Source organism: Pipra filicauda, unplaced genomic scaffold, assembly GCF_003945595.2.
Source record: "Pipra filicauda isolate LSUMZ 115617 unplaced genomic scaffold, ASM394559v2 scaffold151_size3305965_pilon, whole genome shotgun sequence".
Taxonomy (NCBI): Eukaryota; Metazoa; Chordata; class Aves; order Passeriformes; family Pipridae; genus Pipra; species Pipra filicauda.
Genome location: NW_024104007.1, coordinates 2,392,695 through 2,413,826, shown reverse-complemented (window position 1 = coordinate 2,413,826; position 21,132 = coordinate 2,392,695). Strand labels below are relative to the sequence as shown.

At 43.8% G+C, this 21,132-nt stretch overlaps 1 protein-coding gene across 1 annotated transcript in view; it reads left to right on the top strand.

The window, feature by feature from the left end:
* Positions 1 to 7,871: 7,871 nt before the first annotated feature.
* Positions 7,872 to 21,132, top strand: part of RHOJ (ras homolog family member J) — a 61,753-nt gene continuing 48,492 nt past the window's right edge. The window contains exon 1 of the mRNA XM_027716691.2: positions 7,872 to 8,535. Within this exon, the coding sequence (XP_027572492.1) occupies positions 8,358 to 8,535 (178 nt within the window). The 5' untranslated portion in view covers positions 7,872 to 8,357. The remainder of the gene's footprint in view (positions 8,536 to 21,132) is intronic.

Sequence of the window (21,132 nt, the reverse complement as noted above, 5' to 3'; positions counted from 1 at the left end):
AGGGCTGTGCTAGTGTGGTTGGATTGGTAAAATGAGCATCCACAGAGGAGGCAGGGGCTGAGCCATAGGGATCTGCTGAAGGTTTTGGCGCCTGCTTGTCCCCTTTTCTCCAGAGAATCACTGCAGCCACTCCCCAGAGCTCTCATCCACCCCTCTCTGACAGCCCAGGGTACTCTGTATGTGTCTGATGGCTTTTGACCACAAGAATATCTTGCCATAGAGTTCATTAGAGCAGAAAGATTTTTCAGCCACAGATCTGGCTTATCAGCCTATCTAGACACCTGCCCTGACCCCTTCCCTCACTGGTGAGCTGCCAGCAAGTCCCTTTCATTGTCTGTGGCTGCAAAAATTACCTGCAAGTATACAACAGACACTGAAAATTAGGATTCTGACTATTTTCCACCTCTCTCTCTCTTCCATTGTATGCTGAAGTACTTGTAGGTCCTAAGGCATTGACCTGAGGCTCTAACCTTAAGCCTCATGCAACTTTGGGCAAACATTTCAGCAGCCTATGTAGGGTGCCCACATTCCTCACTTGTTTTACCACCACATCCAGGCACCTTTAAAGCAAGAGGATAATTTCGCAATGCAAATGAAACCTCCAGTTTCTACAAAAGGAGCAAAGTAACCTTGCTCTTGTCACCTGTGGGAAGCCAAGCTGTCCCTATAGTGAGCTGGGGGAGGTCAGCCAGCACAAAAACAACATGAAGAGGCTAAAAAAAAGAGCAGAAGAGTTTCCTATGCATTTTCTCCTTTAACAAGCTCGCTGTGAGGTTAGACCAAGCACTTTCTTCGTGACAGTCAGCAAGTAAGTTGTTTTAGCTGTGTCATGGACCCACACCCAAAGCTGGTCCCTGGCCTGCAGATCAGCACTATAAACAGACAGAAAAAAAGGAAGCATTCCTCTTTCCTATTTTACATATGAGATAAGGGGTTCACTTAAATGATCCACTCTGCTTGTGCCAGTCTGAGCAGCAGGTTTGGAAACGGTGCTCCCGGGTCTCATTGCAGCGCTTTGCCACAAGGCTTTGCTGAGAATAGGCTGAGCAAAGAGACACAGCAGAAAAACTGTGACATCCCTTTGCTTGCCACCTTGGTCCCCCTCCCGTCTGCCTGCTCCTGGAATGTGGAGGCAGCACCAGCCTTCTGCTTATTTTTTAGTGGAGGCAGAAAGATCACATGAAGCAAAAAAGCACATTCCCTTCTTGGAAGCAGCCTGCTCCCTTCTTTCCAAGAGAGTAAAAGCTCTGCATGAATGTTTTATGAATCAGACGTGTTCATTTCAACGATAAAGCCAGCTTGGCAATTTGGCCTGGAAAGGGGGAAGCTGAAAACCTGCAGATTCCAGCTGGCATGTTTTTAGACACGAACCTTTTCTCCCATTGGAAACATTTGGACCCATCTAACTTGGGGAAGTTTCTCTGCTTTTAAAGAAATTGCAGATTATGTCCCAAGCATTGCTCAGAGATAAAGAAAATAGATTTGTCCCTATAGTGACTTCACTGAGTGCATGCACACACAGTGCTAATTGGTCACAATGTTGGTGCCCCTTGATTTCCTGATTGAAGCCCTTTTACATTCCCAGCAGTCCACAATCTGCAGGGACAAATGCCATTTTGAGATGCAGAAGAGGCATAGATGAAGTTTCCCTTTGTTTAGCCTCCTGCTGTACTGCTCAACCTAAAATAAATGTAATTTTAAAAAAAGTCTCTATGGAAAACATCGTAGGTAGGGAGAAAGAAATTGCCTGAAGTGATGTTTTTTTCTGCTATGCTAATTCCAGGCTGAACACTTACCTAAGTCCACTTCTTCCCACTGTGATAGAGAGAGGAGAAGAGAAGAGAAGCGAAGAGAAGAGAAGAGAAGAGAAGAGAAGAGAAGAGAAGAGAAGAGAAGAGAAGAGAAGAGAAGAGAAGAGAAGAGAAGAGAAGAGAAGAGAAGAGAAGAGATATGTAATGAGACAGTCATGAAAGAACAAAACCAGAAAGGAGTGAAGGCAGAGGCAACAGCCAGTGATTTTCTGCAAGGAAACAAGAGAACGATGATGCAAATAGAGGGATGCACCACACTATGTGCCAGGTGCACATATTCCACTATCCAGAGGGAACTTTCACACCTCCAAGGAAAACATCCTCCAAATACAAATACCTGTGAACAGAAACACCTGGAAATGCAGACTCTGGGCAAGTACCACCATATGTGAGGATGGGTAACACACACAGGACTATCTACAGTCAGGGATGCACAATTAACTCTAAGGTGACAAGTGAGCACCATCTCCCCCAGTTGAAAACAGCCCTCCCCATTCACAAGCACGCAAATACACCATGTGGAGCTCTCATTTTATAGCAGCTCTCCTTGGAAATCAAGAGGGTACTCTGATGGACAGGACATGAAACATCCTTTGCTTGACCTCCTCTCCCAGAAGTCATTTGTTTTTTTAGCTCATCTTTCCAAAGGGAAACACAAAGACACAAATTATATCCATGGCAGAAGCTTGAAGCAGGGAACCCCCCCACTGCTGACATGGACCACCATGGTGGTGGTGATGATGGCAGCTGACTGATGGGGTGTGATGGCTGTAGAGAGACTTGCTTTCACTCAACAAGCCTCAAAGCTGACCCTCAGCACCTGTCCCTCGGCAAGCTGCCTCTAAAAAGGCTTCACACAGAGCACTTCCACCCCTCCTGTGGTCACTGCTAAACTATTATTTTTTCTCCTTAATTTGCTGCTTCTGCTTTTCAATATATCAAATTCACTTGAGGAATCAGTGAGAACTTCACTGGAGTGGGAGGCTGATGAATGGGGCTGCCAGCAAGGAACAGGAAGAGAGGATGGAGGAAATAAGGATAAAATGCCCTCATTTCAATTATTCTCAGCACAAAGTGGAGGGCCATATAGGCAATCCTAGAACAAAGAGGACTATGCCAAGTCAGATCCATCTAGGACTAAGGGTCTTCCCCTGAGAATATGGTGACTGTGGTGACAGTACCAAATTTTTTTTAACTGCAAAAGGCTGGGTTTTACCACAACATAGTCCTGAATCTGATGGCCAGTGAAACCTGGTTTTAAACAGCACAGCGAGAGTTAAGCTTAATGTGGTTCTGCTATGTTCAGTCCAATATCAGTGCAATCCTTGCCCTAAAAACCTCAAAATCTAAACAGATTAGACAAAGGATAAGAAAAATGTGAGAAGACTTGCCTGAAATCAATTTACAGTTCGGTAGTAGTGCCAGAAACTTCATTCCCTCATCAACACTGGTAGGTGGAAGGAGAGTGGCTGAATGTGTCTATTTCTAACAGCAAGACATGGGGAGAAAAGCTTCACAGTAGTGCTGTCACCTTCAAAATCCCCCAGCCTGTGGAGCTGCTTCTTATGGATGAGAATGCAGAGACAGATCTGCTTGGTTTAGGCCAGGAGGGGATGCAGGAGAGGATTTAGGAGGATAAGACCTCAGGAAGACTAAGACTCCCTTAAAAATCATTCAAGTCTGGTGAGGAAACTAGTTAGTGGAGAAAATTCCTCTGACTGTCAAGTTTTAAATTCATAAGATTGCACAAAGGAAGACCACTGTGTTGTAGGAGGCACTGGAGAAACATGGGAGTGGCAGGTTGGTCAGGGAAAGAGAGCAGGGAGAGCACAATAGAGCATCACAACCCCTTTTTCCTCCTGCAAGCCTGCAGAGAAATACAGAATAGAGTTAATTGGCCAAGATATTGCTAAGTGCCAAGCTAATTAAATTTGTGAGTCCTTCATCTCCTACAGATCTTCTCACCAAATTTTGTTGCACAAGCCTTGAACTTGCTAATCCCCAAGGAAGCAGTTCCAGGCACCACCCTGTCTGACCTGTGCTGATGAAGATGAAGCTGATGCATCCACACAGCTTGTGGGAGTTGGAGATACTCTGCAGTTTTAGGAATAGATCTGCTGCCAGTTAATTTGTTAATTAACAAAAGGTCAGAGGCACTTCATCCAGAGAAGAGCTCTTTGCATGAGAAACTTTGCTGGAAAGTGCCTCAGGTGACAGCTTCACTCCACAGTGCTGATAGCACCTGCCCATATCTATTTGTGCCACGGTGCTCTTGGCTAGAAGCTTGTAAAATAAGTGGGAAACAAACTGGCTTGGATGCCAAAGAACCACACACATTTAAACAAGCTTTCCAAGCATTTAGACCGGTTGGTTTCACTTTTTTTTTTTTTACTTCAGCCATGTCTTCACAAATTGCGGCTCTTAACCAGCCTGATCTTATTGGATTTGTGAGATGGTAATGACTGAGATCTTGTGAGAAAATCTGACCAATTCTAACCTAATTAGTGAAAGAGCAAAATAAGCCATGAATCCAGATTAAATCACTAGACCTCCTGACCTTTGCTAATCATTACCAATACTCCTGTGACTTCCACTCTGGGGCTTGTAGGCAGCTCCGTTGTGAAGAAGTGGTCTTAGGGGAGCTGAAACTTGCCCAGTAATGCAGAAGGGTCAGCTTAACCTATAGAATTGCCACTTGCTATTTGCAAGTTAACAAATCTTCTGTAAAATGTAACAGGATTGCCTCAAACAATGCTAGACTGCTAGAAAACAAATTTGCTTATTAATTCACTTAGCAAAGTCAGTGCCAACTGGGTAAGTACAAGATAAAACCCCAAAACAGCAGAGGAGTCAATGCTATCTCAGTCTCCTGAGAGAAAAAAAAAGGTGTAAAATGATGTGGTTATACTTTGCTTCAACTATACCAGCTCTTAAAATCTTTTGTTCCAGCTGATGGTGCCAAACTAAGTTAAAGTAATGAGATTAAAGAAAATACATATTTTTAGTCTAGGTACTGTTCTTATTTTATAACTTCATCGTAACTCCTCTAAAGCTGCATGTATCACCTATACAGTTAAAGCAAAAATGTAGCACTGAGTGTGAGTTATACAGGCAATGTGTCAGCCTTCCTCACCTTCAAGACAAACTCTTCCTGTTGGTCTATTCCAGGCCAGCCATTAGGTAGGCTGTAACAGCATGGCTGCACTTCCATTATTCAAGGTGAGACATGCAAGGTCTTTTATTGATGCATCTTAATTAAAACTGGTTCCCCACAGTGTCTCATGCATCGGAGCTTAGAATTGGAAGGGTCTGTAAAAACCTAAGAAACTCTGGAAGAATTTCTTCACTGAAAGGATGGTCAAGCATTGAGCTCACCTCAGGAAGGTGGTGGAGTCACCATCCCTGCAATTATTCATGTGGCATTTAGTGCTATGATTTAGTTGGCATGGTAGTAATCCATCAAGAGTTGGACACGATGATCTTGGAGGTTTTTTCCAACCTAAATGATTCTGGGATTCTTTGAGTGTATGACCCTCCAGTTCAGCCTCCTGATAGCATGAGTAGCAGAAAAGCTAATGCCTTTAAGCAATTTTGAAAGACGCTTTAAAAAAAAAAAAAAAGAGAAAGAATAAACTCAATTAAAGCCTCTAGAGAAACAGCAAGGGAGTTTATCATGAACAGCAAGTTCATCATTTAACCTCTTGCAAATGGAGGTGTGCACAGTCCTGCTGAGACTTGCCCAGCTTTATGATCAGGGAGAAATGAGCCATGGGGATTTTGTTGCAGGCCTAAATTTTGCCCAAGTAGCACTAAATCTCGCCTTAACTGGAGTATGTCTGATGCTGAAAAAGCTTGCAGACAGATTATGCCTGTGTAAAATGGGAAGCAAAAGCTTTTGCTTTTGTCTGATAGAGGAAATGGGGAACTGAACCATGAATCATTGGAATGTTTAGCTTCCTCAGGCTCTGCAGTTACCTTGCAACAGCATGCACCTACATATTTGGCACGCTTTCCCAACAAGGTCACCAGGCTGGTAAGCAGAGGCACAGAGGGTATCAGTGTGCTGGTACCTACTCAGCTACACAACTGCTAAACAGAGGCACAGGCATGGAGTTTGACCTCAATTGCAACTAGAAAGAAGCTTAAAGAATAAATCCCTTTAACATGTGATGCACCTCAGGACAACTCAGCCGTGCTGCTGAGGGTGGAAATGATCAGCAGAGTAAATACTTGGAGAATGGGCGGTTTGATGCCCAGAGCTCGAAGGTTTTCTTGGATAAACCTCAGCCCTGGGTTGCAGTTTTGAAGCTAAGAGGATGCAGCTGATCTCCTAACTTTAGGGATGCCCTGGGACAGCAGGTGTGATGCTGGGCCTAACACTGCCTACTAAGATGTCTGTTCTCAGCAGGGGGGGGGACATGAAGAAGGTGAAGAGCATGGGGCACAGTGCACACATTACTGAATGACCAAGTCTTCTGATAGGAGACAGCAAAGAGAGCTCCCTGGGCACTCCAGGTAAACAGACAAACCTTGTTCACCTTTGTTCACATGCTTTACCTGGTTCACATCCCTGGAAGTGTTCAAGGCCAGGTTGGATGGGGCTGTGAGCAATCTGGTCTAGTGGAAGGTGTCCCATGGCAGGGGGATTGGAAGTGGATGATCTCTAAGGTACCTTCTAACCCAAACCATTATAGGATTCTGTGACTCTGCCACCTCCTGGAGAAGGTGTACAGAGCTGGCCTAGCACAGATAGATCATTGAAGAGCTCTGACAGACTTAGCCTGTCCAGGAGAGGCTGCAGGTGGGTCTACTCTGGCCCTTCACCACTAAAATTGAAGGACGTGCGGTTTGGGGGTAAGGAGTTTCATTATGAAGGTTGTGTTTGTTTTTACTCATACAGTTTGGAGCTAAAAGAGTTCCTTTTCAGGGTTGTGTTGGTCTTTGCACTTCCAGATGTGCGTTCTGCAAGCCTGTGAGTACTTTTGGGCATTTATTTCTCACCAGGCATGAGCAAGGCAAGGGAAGCATTTAGCACAGTGTGCTTCCCCGTGGAGTCCCAGCAGGGGGGTGTTTCCCCCTTTCAAAGCCTTCGAGCCTTTGGAAGGGAAATGCAGCCAGCAGGATGTGCTGGGCTGCTGCACTGGGGTTTATGTTAATGTCTGGCTCATTTCTGCTGGAAATTGCAGAATCTTTCCTGTGGAAGTAGCAGGGAGCTTAGCCCTTCATGTACATATAGACTGATGTATATTTAAATGGAGAGAAGGCTTAGAAGGCATGTGAAACACCAGACCAAAACAGAGGAGGGGGCAGGAATCATACAGTTCAAAGGGGGTTTTTCACAAACTTCTATGCAGTGTTTTTATATTTTTAATTCCTCTAACCCTTAATTCCACTTTATTCTCTCTGTCTGTGTTTACATGTTTACAATAGGCAAGGGAAAATCTGTCTTTTTCTTTTTTTTTTCTTTTTTTTTCTTTTTTGGAGTGGATGAGGGGAAGTGCAAGAGAAACTTTCTGAGTGCCTGAATTGAAAAATCAGTCATATATTCCATATAACCAAGTACTTTAAAGAGCTATAGACACAGAGAGTTGACATTAAACTCTATCTGCCCACTACACCTCCTATCTGCTTTTCCAACTCCCCCCCTTTCCCCTCCCAAATGGAAGAAAATACCTATTTGAGATGAGAGGAGGTCGTGCCTGGGATCAACAGGCAGCCATGAGACAGGGACAGGTTCGCAGCCTCCCCGTACCCCGCCTGGCCGTGCGTGTCCAACACTCGCGTCTCCCTCAGCCTCTCCCAAATCCTCCTCGCCGGTCTCGGTGCCGGCAGCCCGGAGAGCAGCTGGAGCGCGGGATGGAGCAGAAAGCCTGAAAACTTCATTCTGCAGAGGGACCTCTAGTGTTTTCCTTTCTCCATGTCCTGGCAGAGTTCCTCCAAAGTACAAATACACACAGAGCTCCCATTGTTTGCAGCCCTTCACAAGCCCACTGATCCTAATATGGAATTCAGCAGGAAACCCATGATTTCCTGACACACAGCAAGCTGGAGAAAGAAAGGAAAAACTCCATTAAAAACCTCCAGGCTCTCCTCCATGTTAGAAATGAAATGGAAAATGGAGTGGATTTAACAGGAGTCCCTGATTCCTGCGTCCCAGCTGGAGAAAGGGAGACGCGAATCAGAGCCGCAGGCTGCTGATATTTTTGAAGTCGCAGTAAATACTGAGAACTGCCGGCCAGGATGAGGATTTCCTGACTGGGACAAACGAAACGGGACAGGTCTCTTTTTTATGGTATTCCTCTCTACGTATTTAATTTATTTACCTCGATGATTCTCTTGACTGATCTGGTAATTGTTAGAAGCGGCTGTGACAGCCTGGAAACATTACTATGATTTCCTGAGTTTGAGATTTGCTGCTCGCCCCCCCCCCCCAACTCCAAACTCAGGAAAAGTCAATACAATCGCACTTCATTTTTCCTTCATGTGCACTTGGAAGTCCTGGGAGCAGCAAGAGCAGCGGCAGCAACAGCAGCAGCAGCAGCAAGAATGAACTGCAAGGAAGAAAATGACAACTGCACTGATGGGAGCAGGAATAACACCAAGAAGATGTTAAAATGCGTGGTGGTTGGGGATGGTGCAGTTGGGAAAACCTGCTTGCTGATGAGTTATGCCAATGATGCCTTCCCGGAGGAGTATGTCCCCACTGTGTTTGACCACTATGCAGGTAAGAAAGTGCTTTAAAAAGAAATTTAATTGAGAGCTGCGGGACAGCCAAGTGGGAGGTAAAGAAAACTCGAGGAGAGGAGAGGACAGTTCAAAAGGGATGCATGGGTTACTTCTTGTCCCGGAATGTCATTCAGGCCTGGATGGTAGCCAGGCAGCTTAGATGGCAGCACATAAAATTGGGGCAATGCAGGATTTATTCAGAGAACTTATTTGTTTGCTTCTGATTCTTATTTTGGTTTTGGCAACTAAGCAGCATTAGGGGTGCCATTAAATCCACCGGATTTTGGGGACAACAAATGTAATTCAGATTCTATCGACTGTATTCTTGGTTAGTTTTTGAAGTTCTGAGCTTTGCAGTCTGCATTTATGAAGACCATATATATATATATATATATATATATACACACACACAAAAATATACGCTGTCGTGATCTTGTGCCTCATGGCAAATGACGAATAAATTACAATAATTATATCCTATTTAAGGAGTAATCTTTGCGAATATATCCTATTTAAAGAGTAAACTTTGAGAAAACCAGCATAGTATCTTTCAGTGCTGTCGGAATATAACTGTCCTTTCAGAGGCGTTCGTTACTCCATCTATAAATAGATTTTAATACTATAACTTGGTGATAGGGAAAGCAGAAGTGGTCATTGTTTTGAATACTTTATAGTGAGATAATTTGTAGTATAAGAAAAAAATACAAACATAATCAAGATCATTGATGATGTTCATTGCATTGATGTGCAGAACAGACACACAGATTAAGTACAATATTCACAGCCTCTTTCTGTAGCAATTACTTACTTTATCCAACTGTGTTCAAAGTTATCACACAGATGGTTTATAGACTAAAACTGGTGCTCAAACATCTGCTTAAATTTTACTATCCCAAATTCTACTGTTTTTCTTCTCACAGTGTTCTTTGGCTTACAGTTGTTGTTTACGAGATCCCTGACAAACAGATTTTAGAAGCACTGCAAAACTCATTGCTTATCTTGCAGCAGCAGTTGGAGTTTCGCTCGTTCTCTTCCCACCTCCTTAAAAACTGAATTTTCATGGCGTGGCTTATCATGTGTTTGGTATTCTGTAATGGGAAAATCTCTGTTTGCATTCTGGCTTCATGTCAGGTTTAGCAGATGAACTGGCCAAACAAGAAAGCTGTGTAATTGCAGAATCTGATCCATGGAAATGTGAAGACCTTTTCCTCCACAAGAGTGGGCAGTGTCACTTCTAATGCAAGCAACTTGCATTCTCTGCCTTTCCCACCAGATAGATTGAACAACCTCTTTAGAAGAAAACCTCTACACAGACAAGATATAAGACAGAATATTGCATGTTGTAAATGTGTACGTCCATGAGCCAGAATCCCTAAGGGAGCCTGGCTGCCCTATGTTGCAACAGCACCCACTTTCCCCTGATAATTTCAGATCTGTTCATCCCTTGCAATATGCTGGTCCCAGCATCCACTGCCCTTCTCCCACTCTCTCTCATGCCCTGCAAATATCTCTGCATATGGAAAAAGCCACACACTAGCTGGTGCCAGACCACCTAAGCATCAGTCTGGGTGAGTTTGGAGTGAGTGTGGGGACACACATGCATGCATGGGGGCTGTGCACACACAGGCACTAATGCCAGCCAGGCAGGCTGGCACTTGGTGAGGGCACCACTCCGAGTTTCTCTCCCCTACTCAGTTACAGGTGACTCACAGGGACTTGCTTTGGTTTCCTTTCCTCTGTTAGAAGTGGTAGAAATTGCCAGTGGGCTCAAAAGTTACTGAGAGAAGGATGGAAAGATGAAGAAGCATAGTCCTGGTTTCCTTTGGGTGCCAGGTAAGAGCAATATGCAAGCATTTTTAAATCAAGCTTCATTTTCAGGATTTGAAGATTTACCCTATAAAATATCTCCAGCTATTCTTATCTGCCTTCTTAAGTATGATAGCACATAAGTATAAACTATGGATATTTTCAATGGGAAAATTCAGAAAGATAAGGGAAAAAATAGCTCTGTATATTAACATGCTACTCTGAGACAAACCCTGTCCAGAAGCAGTGGTCAAAACTAGCATTGATCAAAAAAGGAATTTCATTTTTTTGGGGAATCCCATTATTTATTAAACCAATTTCACTACAAAACTGCACATAGAATTGAGCAGTAGAAATTACTTCCAGAGCAGAGTGCTGGAAAAGGTCCCACTCATAAAAATATTGCATGGCTTAAAATATAACATAACCTATTTAAAATACTGTGGATATTGACTGAGAAAAGAACTCACTTCGGGCAACCTTATCCCTGTGCTTACAGGCTTTGAGATATTCTTTTGGAACAGCCTCTTCCACATCTATCTGCACGAAAACCCATGGTGGAGAGAAGTGGCATGGCAGTACCATGGGCATGGGGACATCACGGGCACCACAGCACACAGGGAGGCTTCATACATGGGCAGATCCTGCAGGGTGTTGGAGACTCTGGAATATCACTTTTGAATTTACCCCAGGGAACTGGTTTGTTTACCCTTGCCCTTGTCCCTGCTGAAAGCAACTCTTTCAGCTTTCCCAAAGAAGCTGAAACTGTTAGATTCAGTCCTTCTGTGCTGGAAATTTTCAAAAGCAATTAAGTGCTGCAGATATTTTCAAAGCTGCACTTTCCACTGAAGGTTTTCAACCCAGGAGTTATTACCAGCAGTGGTGTGTTAGCAAGTGCTTCTTCCTCTGATTCTCACCTGATTGTGAGTCCCGGGGCATTTACCTCTTTCTAATGGAAAATGTAGGGGGGGGATGGGGAAACATTAAAAATCAAGGATTCCAGTGGTGATCTCAGAGCAGTTTCTCACTGCCACGACTCCAGTGACTCGAGGGAGACAGTGATGCTATCCAGCCCAGCATTGGGAAAAGCTCCAGCTGCACCACTGCTGTGGCCAAGGCATTAACTGTTCATGGCCCCAAAGCACCAGCTACATGTACTTGCCCTGCTGCATTGCACCTTTTTAGTTCTTTCCCTGGACAGGTGTTCATGGAGCAGGTGAAGCAAGTGGACATACTGACAAGAGTGGCCCAGAGGAAGCAACCAGTTTTTCAAAGGGCTGAGCTCCAGCAGTGTTAGATCTGTACAGTATTTATTCTGTGCCTTTCACATGAAAGGGCTTGAAACCACTTTATAAAGTTTGGGACCAACCTACCTCTAAGAAAATCTAAAATACAGTAGCTGAATTTCACTTAGGGAAGGAACAGATATTCCTATAGATAACTCACACAGCATTTACAACTGGATACGGCGATGCCTGGGACGAAAGGCAATTGGTGTTTCACCACAGATGCAGCTGCACTGTACAAAATTCCAAACCAGTTATTAGCTCCACACTAGTAATATTCTGCCACAGATTTCACCCACAGTCCACAAAACCAAATTTCTTCAGGGCCTGTTGCCAGGGTTGGGGTGTGATGCATGTAGAGTAGGTTCAGAGCAATGCCAGACAGACGGGGAGGGCAAATTTGTTACTTGGATGTGAAAATGGTTTCTTTCACTGGATGTATGGAAGTTCATGAGTCTGGTTATTTCTCAAGGCATTTTGGAGAGGTTTTGCTAGAGGCCAGAGCCCTGAGTAGGTTTTCTTACTTTGATGAATTTCCAAGTCCCACACTGGAAGTGTTTAGCCACGAGGCAAATGGTTGTTTCTAGGGCAGGTAAACCAAAGTGCTATCCCGGTGACAAACAGGATATTACTGGCAATAACTGTAACAATGGGGACTGTTTGGATAGTGAGTAGATGCTTTGACATGCTGGTTCCATTCTGTCTTTTGAACATCAAATGCTGATTTTCCGTGAGCAAAGGTCTCTCAGCCAGGGTGACTTGTATTGTGTCTAGTTATGTGAGGTTATACATGTTTATTTAGGGCTGAGGTTGGACCAACACAAAAATTCAACTCAACTATCAGCAGAGTTGGTTTAATAGTACCAAAGTTAGCCGACTTGCTCTGTGAAATACAGAAGGGAGATGTGTGTTATTTGTTTCTTAGACAGCCACCAAGCATCCCATTTTATATTCATGAAACCTAAAAGCACTGCAATTTTTAGCGTGACATTTATTCACCCTAAAATCTATATTTAGGCTTCCTGGAGAGGAGACCAATGTCCCACGCCTGTCAGTGTTTAATAGGCATTTGGACAATGCCCTTAATGACTTGCTGTAACTTTTGGTCAGCCTTGAAACGGTCAAGCAGTTGGACTAGATGATCACTGTAGGTCCCTTCCAAATGGAAATATTCTATTCTATTCCAAAGTGCATTCTTTATGTAAAAAAACCCTCAATGCTTGAGGAGCAGTAACAATGGCATGCAACTAACTTGGCCCATTGAGCAGACAAAGGTGAATGGGCTCCTTAGATGGTTGCAGCCTGAGGAGAAGAGGGTTGTGACTACTAAACTGTCTAGTTTAGGCACAGTGCAGACATGAGTACCATACAAATAGCTTTAAAAGCCAAAGTTGCATCTTTGGTAAATGAGCGAGGTCAGTCCCTCCAAAGGAGAACTGCAAAGCATCTGCAAAAAGTAGATGGTGTAAAAATGTCCCTCCCTCCCCTCGTGTGTCGGCACAAACTGGTGAATATTTATAAATAGTGAATCCATTTGAAAAAAATTAGCAGTGGCATGTGATCAGCTAATGAATAGCATACAGAATAGCTCAGCCCTGACTGAAGCTCTGTAAATAAAAAGCAATATAGAAGACAGACATTACTTACTGTTAGGAGACACATTTTTTTGTTCTTTAGTGATGATTCAATGTAATCTGTCTGACTTTGCACTGAAGTGGGCTGGAGCACTCACCAGTTTCACAGAGGAGTGATCCCAACCTTGCTGGCCAGACAAGCCAAGTAAGAAGGGAGAGTCTCCTGCTCTGGCATTTTTATTAGCATAGGGGCAGTACTACTACTATTGCCCAGAGCAGCCAGCTTGTACCTGTGCAAATCCATAAATCTGTTATATTTTGTCTATATGCCAGAGCACTGACTCAAATCCCTGTTCCTTGTGTCCTCCCACAAAAGGGAGGAGTTGGAAGTGGGCTATCACTCATTGTGGGGCTGCTCATGGCTAGTTGCTCTGTGTCCTGGGACAGGCAGGAGCACCCAAGGGAGGAAGGCCCAGCACCAAGCAGCTTTGCCTTGCAGCCTCTCCCCATGGGGCAGGAACCACCAGCCAAGAAACCAGATGGGAGCCATAACATCCCAAATTTCTCCAGCTACAGGCATGAGAGCACATCTGTCCATGCTTTTGATGTGATAGTCACTTTTAACTGATTGCTATTGCACATTGGTTTCAACCCATCTCTGCTTGCCATGGTGTGTAAGTGATGATTTAAACCCTATACCATCCCTTTTTTTTTGCCCCTGTTGAATCTTCATTAGACAGGAAGGGACTGCCCAAGGAGATTTGCAATTTCTGCACGAGTGCTGCCATGGGAGTCTTCACACTACCACATTCTTGAGACAGTTGTCTCCTATAAACAGTCTTGGTAGCACATTAGAGAAACCCTTCATGTAATGTTTGGGGTCATTAAACTGAAATATCTATAAATAGCACTGAAAGAGAGCTGTGATGTTTCTTTGCATGGATGTTTGCTGTGGTTTGGGTTTTTTTCCTTTTAATGTTCATCCAGTTTTGATGGTACAGATTTGAACTATATCACTGAGACAAGAAAGCACTGACTCTCTGCCAATTTTCCTGGTATCATCCAGAATAAACCAAGGATCTCAATAAAACATTCGAGGTACAATACAACAGAAACCCACCAGTGCAATTCAAATGTTTTCATGGCTGAATTTTTTGGAGATGAATTTTACAGAACCTCTTATTCTTAACCCCTCCACAGAAGGTTTGATTCTGAGTCCTGAGTCACACAAGACAGAGGTGATCTAGTGATCCTAAGGCTTTTTCACATCCAGGAAACCTGGACAGTCCTTATACCAAAAAGGTGCCTTTTTCCTTAATCACCACTGTTAGTCCCCCTTAAAATGAGACAGGCACCACATACACCCCCAAGCATCTTAGGGCCCTGTTCTTCTGAAGGTGTTTTGCAGCATGCAAAGACTCGAGATAACTATCGCTCCTATCTCTTCCTCACACACATCCCTGTATTGTCCTGCGGGTGCGCAATCCACTTGAAGCCGATGGAGACAGAGGTGTGTGCATGCTTTGGGATCCTATTTCTCAGGGCAGATCGTTTCTGCAGCAGTGCTCTGAGTGCTGTGGTGACAAAGTCCCTGTTGTCCCCTGTCCCCCTCCGGCTGTGAGTGGAGACGAGCCTGCGGCACCTGAGCTGCTTCCTACCTTTGCCTCTGGCTCTGTCATACGGCTTCTCTTAGTGCTGCTGCCATTCCTGGTTTGATTTTATTTTGGCTTTATGCTACAAAGAGGCACAAAAGAGCTCTGCACCAATCCTTTCCCCACCCAGGACTCCACTGACAGCCCAGAAGCTGCAGCAGCCCAATGCAGAGAACTGATTTCTTCAGCCAGTATCAGTCAGTGGGTGCCCTTGGGCATCAAACACAGCAGGGGACAAACACTGCACCATGAATGACATTTGCAGTTTGAAAACTAGATGTAGAAAGTAAGCAAACTACAGCACACATCAGGAAGGACAGTGCCAGGAATTAGAGGAGTAGATGAAGCAACCATGTTACTTTATTCCAGACTTATCCAGCCTAAATTCCACCTAAGCCTCTCTGTCTCTTTGCATTAGCTATGTGGTGTCTGAAGGGCAAGGGGAATCACAAAGAACACTAAAAGAGGAGTTAGACCATTTGAATGTGTATTGGTGGTTTGGGTGTAGAATGATGGGATTTTTCTTAAGGTCAGGCACAGGCCTGAGGGAATGGGTTGGAAAGACGGAAAAGTGAAAAGGCTTAAAAAGAAATATTTCTTTGCGTGGTTTGTGATTAACCCAAGGACTTATCGCTTTATGGAAGTTCCTGAGGACAAAATTTTAACAAGGTTTGCAAAAAAAGGAGGTTGGATCAGATATCAGGGAGATTGAGTGCTATCACAGGCTAATGAAAAAGCCTTCTGCAAGAAGTGAGCTGACACCATCTTCTGTTAAGAGTCCAGGACAAGACCTACATTTGGTCTGAGGAATGGCAAATCATCTTAAAGCTGCTCACCGCTATGTCAGAGAGGAAGACATTAGGCTGTGGATTTGGCACCCTTGTGCTCAGAGCTATGGAAAGGGACTTTTTGGAGAGATTCTTCTGGTATATGGATGGGCAGATTTTGAAATTTTGCTTATGCATCAATGGACTTCGACAAAGAGAAATTGAGGGATTTGTCTGGATCACGAAAAGGGTTAACAGTGGTAGCAATGAGAAAATAACCCTTTTCTTCTCCACTGCTCCAAGTTAATCAGTCCTAGTCTTTCCCTCCCCTTCTCGTCAGTGTAACTTTGCAGGAGGTGACATCAACTGAGAAAACCAAAACTGGAACTGTTGCCTCTGGCCCTTGAAGGACAATCTCTACAGCTTGAACTAAATCACATCCACTGTCTTAAAATCAATAATTGACTCAGTATATGTGTCCAGCCACCCACACAAGAGGGCAAAGCCACTTACAGGTAGTACCAGACCAGGTGCACATTGGCAGCCAGGCAGATGCTTTCCAACAGATGTTCCACGTGTGAGAAAGAAAAAAACAAACTTAGCAAAGAAATCCAAGCAACCCAAATTCCTAGGAATGTAAAAACTTCATTTCTGCAGGATGTGGCAGAAAGGTTTTAGTTACTGATTAAGTCAATGCAAAACACCTCCACTAAAACTACTTTCTCATATTCTGTTCTCTTGATACACCTTGATACCTTGACATCTGTATTAGTGATACATATCATTTCTACTGTGCATCATTGTGTGTATTTTGCCCTGCAGGCAGTGCCAGTCATACATTCTAACTTTCCAGTTGTTATGGCCAGGCCTAATGACATCATGGAAATGGCAAGGGATGAGGAAGAGCAAACATATTTCCTTCAATTGTTCTGTTCGGACAAAGTCATTAAACAGTAATGACATCTCTTGTCAAATCATTATTTATCTTTGCAATGAAAAAAATCCAAATTATTATATTTCTCATCTGCTTTTAGGAGTCACCACTCATCAGTATCCTGTCAGTTATATTTTTCTTTACCTGAAGTTATGGGTCTTCCAGCTAAGTCAGGGAATATGTTACTAAAGAATGGAAGTGTTATGAATTTTCACCCTATGTTTTATGCCAGGAGGTACTGAGTGAATGAATTCTAAACTGGATTATTGAACTAGTATTCATCTCCCTTTTCCCCCCAAATAATAACAGTGAAAATTAATTTTAAAGCAATGCCTAATAAGTAAAAGCTTAGGAAAAAAAAAAAAGTTGATTCACCTTATTTAATATCAACCATTAATTGCATTCGAAGTCAGAAGTCTCTCAGCCAGGACAAGCTGTGTTACCAGAAGCCTTGGCTGAATCTGGGGACTAGACTTTATGTGCAACCTGTACATGTGCTAAAATGCTCAAGTTTCGTTCATCAGCCAATGGCTTTCCCGTGTACCCAGGTGGACGGGAAAGCTCTCCCAGATCTGAGAATGAACCATTTTGCCTCACTGCAATCCCAAGCACCATCCCTCTTGTCTTAGCAGTGAGGATGCAGCCAGGTGAGGAACATGAGGGAGGACCCAGGGATACAGCCCAGCTGTGTGGCTGCTACCACCTTTGGATTCAGATTGGATCTCTTTTGGAAACAGATGCAGATCTCATTACACAGTGATGGCTTCTCCTGAGCATTTGTTGTGTAGCAGACATACTCATAGATTTAGGAACAAGAGCAAAGCCCTCTTCTTAAACAGCTATCACTGTGGGCACGGAAGGTCCTATGGCAGAGTAGGGAAGATGGCTTGGAAGGGTCCTGGGGGACACAGTACCATCTTTAGGCACTCGGGAGTTGGTGTCCCCTAGTCTCCATCGCTAAGGTGGTGCATTTGGGATCCCTAGGAAAGGGAGGTCATGAAAGGCCATGAGAGCCTGTTATTTCAGCTAACACAGATCCCCAGATTCAGTGTGTGTCCAGTGCACCAGCAAATCCAGCACTGGGGTTGCCCCAGGGTTGCCTTTTTACTCAGGAGCTGGCACAGCAATGAATCCATAAATACAAAATGCGCCAACCAGCCTCAGGGGACGAAAAGGCTGGAAAAAACTTTCACTGACAGGAGAAGCACTGGGAAAAAGAGAAAACTCCCAAAGGAAGAAGATTGACAGCTGTAAAAATATTCCCAAGCACAGTGGCACAGGAGGCATAGTCAGGAGTGTGATGGTTTGGGGCAGGAGGGGAAGAGCAGCACAGCGCTGTACCAGCATCCTCACTCCTGGTTTAGGACAGTGTGCAAGAGTCTCATGGAAATAGTAGTCCCAGGGCTGAGCACAGGAGCCAGCATTTAGGCATCTGAAAGAGTTAAAAAGGACTGTGCAGAGGGGCTGGACAGAAAGGTCCTGCCACAGTGCAGGAGGATGCCTGAGATGACTCACTAAAACTACTTTCCAACCCCTGCAAACAGAGGCCACGTCTCCTATTAAAGACTCTCTGGCAAAGACTCCAGCTATAACTTTGAAGTAATGGTATTAACATATCTGCTCATGCTAGGCTTTCTGCATACTTTAAGGAAAAGAACAGCTTCAGCAATGAGTGGGAAAACATACATGTTTAAACATAACATTAATTTTTATCCCCTGGGAGATGGGGCAAAAAGAGCATCTATTTACAATAGTACTCTGCTTTGCTGAGAACAGACTTTAAGGAAAATCCCATAAGGTTGGAAAATGTGTTTTAAGTTCACAAGCTGTCTCATACTCTGGTTCCAGAGTGGGCAGCTATCCAGCTGCTGTGTCCTCCCAGGCCGTACCCTCTCCATCTAGGACATGCTTAGTTTCCGAGCAATCCCCCCAGCTCCATTTCAGAACTGGTTAACTTACTTCAGCATGTTTTCCTCCAATAACTGGGTGTGTAGTCTACATCTTGGCTAATTTTGGGAGCCCTGTTGCTTGAGAGCCTGTCCACAAGCAGCCGAAATGCTTGATTTTTCATTTAAAAGGTGAGGCTTTTCCACCAGAGAATCTCAGCTCTAGAACAAACTCACACTGAAAACACCTCCTGAGACCATCTATTTTATGCTATATATACCAAGAAATGGCCTGTGGAAGTAATGCCCAGGAATTCACGTTGTCCATTCCAGCTTGGACGAGAGCACTGCTAGACAGGTTGGGTTGTAATATGCTGCTTCCCAAGTGAATCCACATGGGCACACAAACACCACTGAGGGTTTGTGGTGTATCTGCAAATACCTCTAGAGAGGTGTTTGGAAGCTGCATCTTTATTTTTGTTTAGTTATAGCTGCACATAAACCTTTTCAGCTATACCAAAACCACAAAGGATGCTACAGAGTTGCTTGTGATTTCTTTCTAGTTTAATCCCATTTTTGCTCACTGAAAACTTGCCATTAAGAATTTCAGCAAAAGCATGAACAACATCTAGGAAGGCATTTGGATGTTATTATTTAAGCTCTTAGAAAGGCCTTTTACCTCCACAGTGCAGCTTTCCTTTGTTCTGTGTAGCCAGGAATGTAACCAGTAAATTGCAAAAATGAAGAACAATTCCCTTCATCCCATTACCTTCTAGTTACTGCTCAGAATATTTTAAGCCTGTTCCAGGAACACAAGGTTGCAACATCTCTCATTAAAAAAATATATGTGAAGTACAGCTTTAAGAATGTAATTTTCCAGGAATATCATCCATGAAACCAGGATCAAACTCGACACTGAAAAAGGAGTTCATATTCCAAAAAATATTCAGCTAATCTGCCAAAAAACAGGCATTACAGAAGAAGTCCAAATTAGCTGAGCCAGTTTATAATATCATTAATATAGAGAATTTCCCTTGCCACACATAGAAATAGTCTCTGATTGACTGTGCCACTGGAAGATCTGCTAGGCATTTACCTAAACCATTCGGTTTGGTTCAAATCCAGAGGGGTGAGGTTGCTGTGGTTCTTGTTATTTTAATATTTCAGAGTGTTAAGTGCATTTTCTCCCTCTAGTCTCCCTCCTGGGAAACTGCTAAAATGGTGAAATAATTCATTCTTCCATTATTTGAATCATATTGCCCAATTTATTTCTTTTCCTGTAAAGAGCTCCTTGTAGCAATACCATAAGTCCCTCCTGATGCTTCCAAGGAAGGAAGAAGCAACAGGGAGTGTGAATACAAGATGAAGTCTCAAATCTGAAGTAATTTTTGACAAAGATCTGTGCCAAGATAATGGTGGAACAGCAATAACTTGTGTTGTCCCCATATGGTGCTCCAAACTGGGTTTCTCTCCCCCTCCCTTCTATTTAAATGCATGAACATGAGAGGTTGGAAAAAAAGTAATAATACAAGTCTTAAAACAATTTTGCAAGGAAAATAGTATTTTGAGACTACACCCAACAGAGTGGAAACTCCTGAGGACACAAAGCTTGTCCCTGACTGAATGCATTCACGGTATGTCTTTGTGAGGTGCATGAGACAATTCATACAAAGATCACCCAACTAGGGAGCACCTTGTACCTTTTATCACATTAAGTCTTTCCAGGTCCTGATCTCCTTTCTACAGCTCCCTCCAGCTTTCAGAATAAACAGCCACATTTCCTTTTTTTGGTATTTATTTTCCACGTTGCTTTTTTCCCTCAATGAACAGGGTGTTTCCACCTGAAATGCTGAAGAAAAAAAAAAAAAAGACAGTTTGTCTTTCCAAAGCTTGCCTGGGTACAGCATGGGACATGGAGCTGGCCAGAACTAGACAGGGGTCCTGCAGAGCCACCTCTGAGCAAGCTGGATCCAAAACCCAACCCCAGACATTGCACTCATAGCAGCTGCCCCACAAGCACCGAGTGATAATTGTTACCGTGTGTCCCCTCCGATTCCTCAAGCGCTGCCGAGCCGGCGAGGGCTGCAGCTGACCAGGGCATGGGAGCAGATGTTCCTGCCTTCTGACAGATGTCAGCTCTGCTCATGGAAAATGCCATCTGAGATGAGTGAGAACCAGCAAGCAGCCAGACATGGCTTTGCAGGAGGGTAGTGGGACCACCCCGCAGTGACCACTCTCCATTCCAGAGACCATCCGGCAGCCACCCCTTTCCTGGCAAACCCCTGCCACAGCATTCCACAAAAAACATTATCTCAGCATTGCTGCTTGTGCGTAAACTAGAGAAGGTCAAACGAGCCAAGGAGCTGCATGAGAACCAAAAAATACCCAAGTAAATAGGAGAGAAGGACTGGAGGACTGTGGTAAAGAAATGTACATCCTTACAGGATGGAGGGGAAAGGTATGTTTAAGAGAAGACAGTCCAGAAACAGTCTATAAATCATAAACCAAATTACTTGTAGCAAATATGTTTTGGGGAATATGACTCATAATTTTGAACTTTTAGGGTTAGCAAAAGTTCTGGCCAGAGCATTTTTGATGAACTGTCCCACCAAGAGAAAATGCTGATTCATAAAAGTTGACGCATTTTTTAAATACTTGAAAGGACAAATTCTTGAGGTCCAGGGCCCTCT